The sequence below is a fragment of the Branchiostoma floridae genome, chromosome 4 (assembly GCF_000003815.2).
Source record: "Branchiostoma floridae strain S238N-H82 chromosome 4, Bfl_VNyyK, whole genome shotgun sequence".
Classification (NCBI taxonomy): Eukaryota; Metazoa; Chordata; class Leptocardii; order Amphioxiformes; family Branchiostomatidae; genus Branchiostoma; species Branchiostoma floridae.
This window is the reverse complement of record NC_049982.1, coordinates 33,846,200-33,855,589: the sequence shown is the minus strand read 5'-3', so window position 1 is coordinate 33,855,589 and position 9,390 is coordinate 33,846,200. Positions and strand designations below refer to the sequence as shown.

Below are 9,390 nucleotides of genomic sequence, written 5' to 3'. Positions count from 1 at the left end.
ACTGGGTACCAGTCTACCACAGAACAAAATACAGTTCGGCAAACTCGTACCTCAGTGAAATATTTAGAGCGTTTCTAGATTTTATGCAAATTACTATATATTTACATAATTTATGCATTGTGATGTTCACTATTGACAAACATATACATGCCACAAGTACAAAATTCTCATCATCTATCATTAATCTGTTTGCCATTTTTGCATAGATTTTGCAAATCAGATCCTCCGTTGCATATTTGATGTCTCTTTATGTTCCACCTGTCATAAATTGCATGTGCTAGATGTCCAGTTATGGAAAACAATGGACTTCCTGCATGTCGAATATGGTGAAAGTCGGTCGTTCCTTTCTTCAGTCATCCTCTCTGGAATGTCTTGACAAATATACCCATGCATTTCCAAAATTAAAAGTTAGAGGACTCACCTTGTCCTGACGTCGAGAGCTATCTGCCACCTAAATGTCAAGACCTTATCATGTCCGGGACATGAGCTACGTTGGAAAAACTGCTATGATTCTCATTGATTATGAAAATGTCCTCTCGTTTTGCATAATTAGTATTTTGTTTTGTACATTTTGGTCTTAACCACCGACACACCAAATCATAAAAATTTGTTATTCCTTTCTTGAGTTAACGTTATCCTCTTTGTTTTTTTTAAATACAAAACTGCCTCTGCAATTCCAACCCTATCCGTTAGAGGATCAGCACTGACTTATTTTTTTCCGAGCACAAGAGCTATCTAACGCCCAAACATTGACTGTACCCTATCTGGTCCGATTGGTAATTCAAAAAATAGGTTTATTCAAAGCAAGGCCATTTGACCATTTGTAGGCAGTGAACTGAATAGAAATTATTGAGGCGGAGAAATTATTGAGCTAGGACATAGCAGTGAACATTGTTTTTGAAGGCTTGAAGATTGCATGTGGGTGGAAGGTTTTTAACGTGTTTTTAAAGATTAATTTGAATGAATAAGGAATAGCTGATCCAGTTTAGTTGAATTAATGTTTCCACTGTAACAGATTTGGCTACTCAAATCAAAGGAAAATTCTGATATCTGTGTTTAATTATTCCATGTTAACGGAATATTCAATGTAACAATGATGATGATGACTGTATGGTGCGAATTTGAAGTGTTAGGCGTTAGGCGTTTTAGAGTCTGTACCGATCAAACAATAGTGGCAGAGGTAAAAAAAATCGATTTTGCTCACATTTTGCACAGTGATAGTACTTGGTCTGCAGCCCCTCAAAATAGCATTCTTTTAGATCAAAAGTCCTTGTAACCATGGTAACGAGCAAATCAATTTTCCCCAACACGAAAATCAGCATACTTTACGGCATTGTCACTGCAACGCTTTGAACGTATCGTCAAAACAAGGCAAGATCTGAATAGACCAACATTTTAGCTTTTTACAAATGGCTTTGAAATATCCAACGAGATGAATTTGAGGGCTTGGGCAGCATCAAAACAATGCAGTATCAAGCTTCAAAGTAACGCAATAGCCCAAAATTTGAACGCTATAAGTACCGCTGTGTTAAATTTTACCTTGAAATTTGTAATCTGTACAGATAATGTGCATATCTATTAAATGCATTGTTGCCAATTTTGACATCTAGCTTGGTTGTCACATGGTTGTCCTGAAAAGTAGGCCAGCGTTTGCGTTTAGCCATGTTCAAAGTACTACATTTGACAAAGTGAATGAGAATTTGAACTCAACTTCTTACCGAAGTATCTATCTTATTTTCTATCAAAATCGGTTGTTGAGTTGGGGGTCTTAAAATTTAATTTCGCTCACTTTTTGTGTTTGGTGAAAATTATGGATTTTAGCCATATTCAAAGTACTCTACGTGACGTAGTAAACTAGAATTCTGATTCAACTTTCTAATTCCATGTAGATCTACATTCTCGTATTATCAAATAAATGATTATAGACTTTGGGGTTTTGAAATTCAGTATCACACGTAATTTGGCATCACACGTAAGGCCTTATCAATTTGGACACAGTAACAGGGCTATGGGGTAGTATGAATATAAAACACTTTGAATGAAGGGGTTTTGCAAATCTCTGGCTAGCCTTCCTTTATTACACAATTGTAGGGCCACATATATACTCGAAGGATGATCTGGTATTTCAGTTTCGATTTTTCATGATAACTTTCGCGATTTTGTGCCGAAATCGGACAGTTTGCGGATTTTAACTGCCGTTACGATGTTGTGTTCAAAATAAAGATGGCGGCGGATGCGCGTGGGTAGGTCAATGGAGCAGTCTATTGTAATATGGGCGGAAATTTCGTTGGATGAAAATCTGAATTTAGTTGTTACAGAAGTTCTAAAAAATCTTTATAATTATTGAGTGAACGAATAGCCACATACCTTTAAAAAAAGATCTGTGTAAGTGCTTTTTTTTCCAACAAATTATTGATCATTACTGTACATTCACCAGTGGGGAAGTACGCTATCCAGACGTACCGGGTATGACTGCAGGCATCGAATTCGAAGGTACACCGTACAGTAATTTCAGTGGATGGAACGTACAGATACGGCGATCACAGAGTATTTTGCCTGCGTGTGCGTGTTGTATTTGACATTAAACATCTCGCTTACTTTGCGTGCGTGTGCTTGCTATTTGCCATTAAACACAGCGGAAACCATTTATACTATACATCGGTATGTTGTAAGTCGATACTCTTCTCAGCGACCATCTGTCCAAATCGACCGATTTTGCCCGGTCCCCAGGTGGTCGTCTTGGGCAGGTTTAACTGTAGTGTGAAGCAGCCACTGAATATTTCAGTTCCACAATTCAACAGCTTCAAGTACAGCCCCGACTGGTGATTTCAAGTTAAGGGCAAAATGTAGTCTAATGTCAGGACAACCACATGACTTAAGATCACCAAACGCAAAATTAGCCTAATTTTCAGGACAACCATGTGACAACCAAAGCCAAAGTTTGAAACAATGCATTTGATAGATATGGACATTATCTGTACAGATTACAAGGCAAAAATTACCACAGCGGTACTAATAGTGTTACAAAGTTGGGCCATCAATTACGTTATTACCTGCATATATGCAGGTATGGTTTTCAGGGGCGTGGGAATTTTTGGAAGCTGGGGATTTAGGGCGCTGTATCTCGAGAACGGATGGTGCGAGTACAACGATTTTTGATACGTGGGTTGGGGGTGGTAGCCTAACACTCAGGTTTGATTTTGGGCCTCCTGGTGCTTGAACTTGACATTGAAGGTGGCATTTTTGGTGTTTTTTGGGCACTTTTGGCGCTGTAAGTCCGGAACGATACGCGCCATTGCGACGATTTTTTGTGCATGGGTGGGGAGTTGTTGCCTGTTGCCTAGGATTGACTTTGGGCCTTGTCGCGTTTGAACTTGACGCGGCAGGTCGAATTTTGTGTCCGGGAGGTTTTTTCCGGAGTTATATCTTCTGAACGGTTGGTGCGGGCGCGATGATATTTGGCACATGTGTTGGTGGTGGCTGAATAATTCTCAATTTTGCTTTTGGCGCCCTTGGTGCTTGAACTTGACATTCCAGGTTACCTTTTGTGTGGGCACGGCGCGTGCGCTGTATCTCCGGAACGCAAGGTGCCATTGTGTTGCTATTTGTTACGTGGATTGTTGCTGGTGTCCTGGTGGTCAGGTTTGATTTTGCGCCTCCTAGTGCTTGAACTTGACACTGTAGGCTGATGCTGTTTTTTTTTTGGTTGGGGCAGGTCTACTCATATCTGCTTGGTTGTGAACCCAGATGACGGTTTGTGTGGCTGTTTGAGTGACAGGTCTAATTTTAGATATCCTGCAGTGGATCTGTTCCTAAGAAACAGATGATATGTCTGCTTGCTTGTGCAGGTCCACTAACATATGCTTGGTTGTGAACCCAGATGACGGTTTGTGTGGCTGTTTGAGTGACAGGTCTAATTTTAGATATCCTGCAGTGGATCTGTTCCTAAGAAACAGATGATACATGTAGGTCTGCTTGCTTGTGGTCACAGCAGGCTGTGCTGTTGTTACAAATCACATCAGTGGCTTCTATTCTAAGAGTGCTTGTAGGTTGGTTTAATCTGATGCTGTATTGATTGGTCAGGTATAAGTTGTGGTGCTGAAGGCTAAAGTGTTGCTTTCAGTCCTGTACAAGCCTCTATACTTGTGATACGAGGTTATGAGCGTGTTTGGTCATCATGGGGAAACGCAAGAAGAGACGAGTTTCTAGGTGGAGGAGAAGGAGATACTAGTGTGTTAGCGTAAGAGAGTGGTATGTGTATGTTTTTTTGTAGATTATGTATGCCCTTGTATTTGTTGTCTATTGTACTGATAGTCATATGCGATGATGTATTGCGATGTTGTATGGTTGTGTGTGTTTGTACCTTGTTTTGGTGTAAATGTTTATCATAGGATTTGGTATTTATGTTGGGTAAATGGTTGGGATGTCATGTGATATCTGGAATGAAGGGTGGCTTTAAATTGTGCCAGTGGAAGTCATGACTAGGACCTACACTGTATTTATATGGTTGTGTGTCCTGTGTTACAGATGATCAGGTGTTTTGCGCCAAAGGGTACCAGTTCTTCATTGTGTCATTTTGATACTATTACTGATATACAATACTGCCATGTGCCTGACAACTATATGTTACAAACTGTTTTCTTACTATGCACAGAATGTTACTGGCCTTTTGACTTCAATACCTTCATTTTATAATGTCTTTGTTACAACATGAACATAGCGACCACATTGATACTTACCACACAAGACTTAGTTTGGTTGCCAAACCCCATATTTTTACATAACCTTGCAATGTAATTCATACAAAGTTCTTTTGATGTTTCTATGCCTCTGAGGTGTGCTCTATAAGAATCTGGATTATGCCATTCTGTCATCATTAGGCAATACGCACAATATGCAAAGTAGGGCGGCCATTAAGAAAAGTCTTCTTTTTGTCAATATCTCAGTAACTTCACATGGTATCAAATTGATTTTGGTGTCTATCCCCATGTTTCGAAGGATAAATAACCAGATTAACCCATGTTTGTAATGATCACACCACCATTTTGGCAGTTTTACAGAAAATCTTATTTTTGTCAATATCACTGTAACCACACCTGCTACAAAAATAATTATTCTGGTGTTTCCATGTTTTGAGGGGTACAAAATCAGATTAAACCATTGTAGTAATGATCAAACCACTAGTTCACACACACACACCAAAACCATAACAAACCATGACCCATTCAAACAAGGTAAGTGTATGGTTACAACAACCATACCGCTACACATAGCTGGCCATTCACACAAAGATACACAGCCCCCCACCCCCCACACACCCACCCACACACCCACAAATACACAACATCTCAACAGACACCAATTACATTTCATGCAGGCCTGAGGTCTACGAACTCTTGTTTTTAAGCTTATAACATTGCATTATTTTGATACTGCTCAAGCACTAATGCATTTCCTTTGGCATTTCATAGCCATTTGTAAGAATGTTGGTCTTTTCAGATCTTTTTGTTTTGTTTTGACGATACGTTCATAGTGTTGCAGTGACAATGCCGTAAAGTATGCTCATCTCCGTGTTTTTTTTGGGGGGGGGGAACTTACTCGATTTGCTCGATACCATGGTAACAAGGAGTTTTCAATATCACAACCTGGAGCTGTGCCTGTGGTGCTACATCTGAGACGGTCACACACTTTCTACTTCACTGTTCTCTGCACACGGCTGCACGACAAACGTTAGCTGCTACAGTGCACCGCTTTGTCGGCCAGTCTCTCTCCACCGGAGTCCTCCTTAATGGTTCTCCAGGTCATAAAGTTGCTACAAACCAAAAACTCTTCGACCCTTTGCATTCATTCTTCATTATCAACAAACCGATTCACAGCACCTTCCATCTACTCCTCCTAGCCTCTTGTAGCCTATGTAGCCTACATCAATGCTGACTTTGTAGATTCCGAAAACATTTATAGCCTGTTGTAGCCTATGTAGCCTACATAAATGCTGACTTTGTAGATTCCGAAAACATTTATAGCCTATTGTAGCCTATGTAGCCTACATCAATGCTGACTTTGTAGATTCCGAAAACATTTATAGCCTGTTGTAGCCTATGTAGCCTACATAAATGATGACTTGTAGATTCCGAAAACATTTATATCCTATTGTAGCCTATGTAGCCTACATCAATACTGACTTTGTAGATTCCGAAGACATTTATAGCCTATTGTAGCCTATGTAACCTACATCAATGCTGACTTGTAGATTACGACTTCAAATAGCCTTCTTATTTGCATTTACTTAGCTATACTGAAATTTGCTTCTCATTACCTAAATTTTGTGTTTCTTCCATATCATCATGTATATACCGTTTTATGTGAAATTGTCTTGTAACGTTGTTATGTTAGTAGACTTATGTAGACCTATATTTGTAGACCTATGTAATCAGCTGTGCTGCCTATAGGTCTGTGTAATGTACCGTCGCATTTTGAACAGATGAAAATAAAGTTTTGATCTAAAACAAAGCTATTTTGAGAGGTTGTGGACCAAGTACCATCACTGTGCAAAAAGTAAGCCAAATCGATTTTTTTACTTCCATTGTTTGATCCTTACAGATTATAAGTAAAACGCAATACTGCAAGGTTTTACGTATACAACAATAAAATTTTCATTAATTCATTTATTCATGTTTTATGTAAGTTCTAGTAAATAGCACCTTATAACAATCATCTTTTTACCGTTAAGTCATGCCTAAACGAGGATGTTCTGTTTTTTTCCGTAGGTGGTCCACTGTTCGGTGGGATCATGTACCAGTTCTTCGACAAGAGCGTGCCGTTCCTTATTCTCGCAGGCATTGCATTGCTGGAGGGCTGTAAGCAATTTTTCTCATACTTTTTATACCTCCTCCTTTTGTTTAGATTTTGGTATTAAGGCAGTCATTGCACATAGCAAGTTTTTTGGACATTGTAGGAACATTCTTAGGTTATAGATCGACACCACTTCTTCAGTAGCCTGGTATCCAAATAGCTCTTATCTACCGAGTCTCTTCGTCCTCTCAAGCACCTATAAGGTTCTTTACTATACGTAATTCCAACAAGGTCTTGCTCAGTGGATTTACGTTGTGTATGCCTTGTTGTCATTTAAGTAAAACTTTTACATTGTGCAACATAGAGTATTGCGATTATGTTTATAAGTTTTTTGTATCACTGCTAATGGACAAATACAGCATCTCAAAGCCTCTATCTCTCATATAGATATACATTAAGAAATTGGCTTTAGTTACATTTTCTAATAATCTATGCAAATGATGTGCTCATTTGCATGATTAATCTTCAACGATGTTCGCCTGTACATAACTTCTTAAAGCCATAATGAAGAAATTCGCGTAATTTACCACTATGGAATTATAGCATTTTCTCCTTAATCATGCAAATTAGGACTTTGCACGATATTTACCTATCAAGTTCTTCTCTTTCTCAGTTACATGTTGCAATGGTCCTGTAAGTCATGTTTAGACAATTTTCTCATTGATTAAGCAATGAAGATTATGATTTGCGTAATTAAGATAAAACTATATGAAGCATCACTAAAGTGCATATAAAAAAACCTTCCTGAGGTACTATATTCCAACGTCTGACACTTAACCGGCCCCTGCAGTTCAAAAGTAAGCCACCAGGGGACCAAATATCTAATCGTTTCCAGGTGTCATCAAGATCTACCCGCATACCTAATATCAATACAGACCATCTAGGCGTTTTCCAGTTATGCCGGACTTCTATAAACAAACAAACACACATACATACATACAAATGCCACCCGAAATATGACATTCATGGCGAATGTTACAAGGGTCCAACGTGCATTGTCGCTGAACGACCGCCTAGTGATCGTCATCTAAACAGTTTGCATCAGTCTTTTGATATGTGATGTATAGCTTAGATTGTACATGGCTTCATCTTATACTTTATATCATTGCTTGAAGTCAATTGATTCAGAGATTGCAGGTAAGTTCCAAAGGTACCAAGATGAATTTTCTAAATCCTAAAACAATGGCCTACCATGCCTTTATAGTTAAAGCCCGTCTTGCCGGAGAAACCACATCATTTAATCAGAAAATGACAAGGAATCAGCTATTGATATTTGGCTGCATGATCGCTATGTGTTCGTTCTCATTGAAATGTGCTAAATACTTTCGCCTGCTTTCGCCACCTTTTCTCACAACACCTGAATGAATGAAGTTTTATAAAAGATGCACCACAACATTCGTATTGATTTAAATTAGTACCATATGTGGGATTCTACCCCCTAAAATGTCTGACGCCTTAGAAGACACGAAGAGTTCAAACAGTAGCCAAAAATATTCTGTAACAAACGTTACCATTGTTTGATACTTTCTACGTTATCTATTGATCTGGTCTAAAATATAACTGCCCACTTCTTAAATGTCCCTAGGTACCAGTGGTGCAGCTAAACTGTAAAACATTTCGAAGAAGAAAAAGGTAAAGAGTACGTCACAGGCAATGTTTATTTAGTTCAGTTCACTTGACGTTTGTTACCTGCCTGTAATACAAACAATCAGTTGTCATTTTTTGTCACGTTTATGAAGGTTAGACATCCAGGTAAACAATATTCAAGCACGATTCAACCCCTACAACTGGATAAAAAAAACGGAGATTTACTTCCGACCGTTTCCATTGGCATATATCACTCTTTTTCAGCGTCACTAGAATGAACTGGCAGAATAATTCAATACAAGTACAGCTAACTAGAAAATCTGGTTGAACATGTCAATTCACTTACTCCTGACGATCGTATGGAACTCTAATGTAAACAATGTTTGTATAGTTCATAGGAAAATTTATTGTCCTTTATGATGCAAAGCGGGGTCCCATGCACTAGAGAGTTCTACGCGGAGTCCTCTCTACAGTTGAAGGTGGGGTTGCTCGGTCTGCCTGACTCCCCGTTCGTAACACCGTGGTCAACATAGTTTGTTTTCTACAGCCTAAAGAAATGTCATTGATGTAGCTGTGCATGCGCGGTGGACAATAAAGACACTGTATAATCAACATTGCAGGGCTACAGCAAGTGAATATTCATCAGCCATCTACTACCGCACACAGCTGTTATTTTTCCAACCCAAAATAGCTATCTGGTACATTTCAATGAGAACGAGTCTATGGTGTGTCTATCAGTGGAATACATACAAATACTAAGTGTCCGGGATCAGTTGATATAAGCATGTCCGGGATCAGTTGAAAATGATATATCCGGGAGTAGTTAATAGCATCATAAAGAATTCAGTACTGCTGCTTAGCCTCCTTCACTGGCCTCTCTGGGGGCATCGGCGTAAGTTGTTGAGGGGGGGGGGGGTCGTGATTTTGAGCTGGGAATACGACGGGAAAGGA

The 9,390-nt window shown here is 39.2% G+C and overlaps 1 protein-coding gene across 1 annotated transcript in view; it reads left to right on the top strand.

The window, feature by feature from the left end:
• LOC118412921 (synaptic vesicular amine transporter-like) overlaps positions 1 to 9,390 on the top strand; it is a 60,277-nt gene that overhangs the window by 33,217 nt on the left and 17,670 nt on the right. The window contains exon 7 of the mRNA XM_035815979.1: positions 6,768 to 6,857. Within this exon, the coding sequence (XP_035671872.1) occupies positions 6,768 to 6,857 (90 nt within the window). The remainder of the gene's footprint in view (positions 1 to 6,767; positions 6,858 to 9,390) is intronic.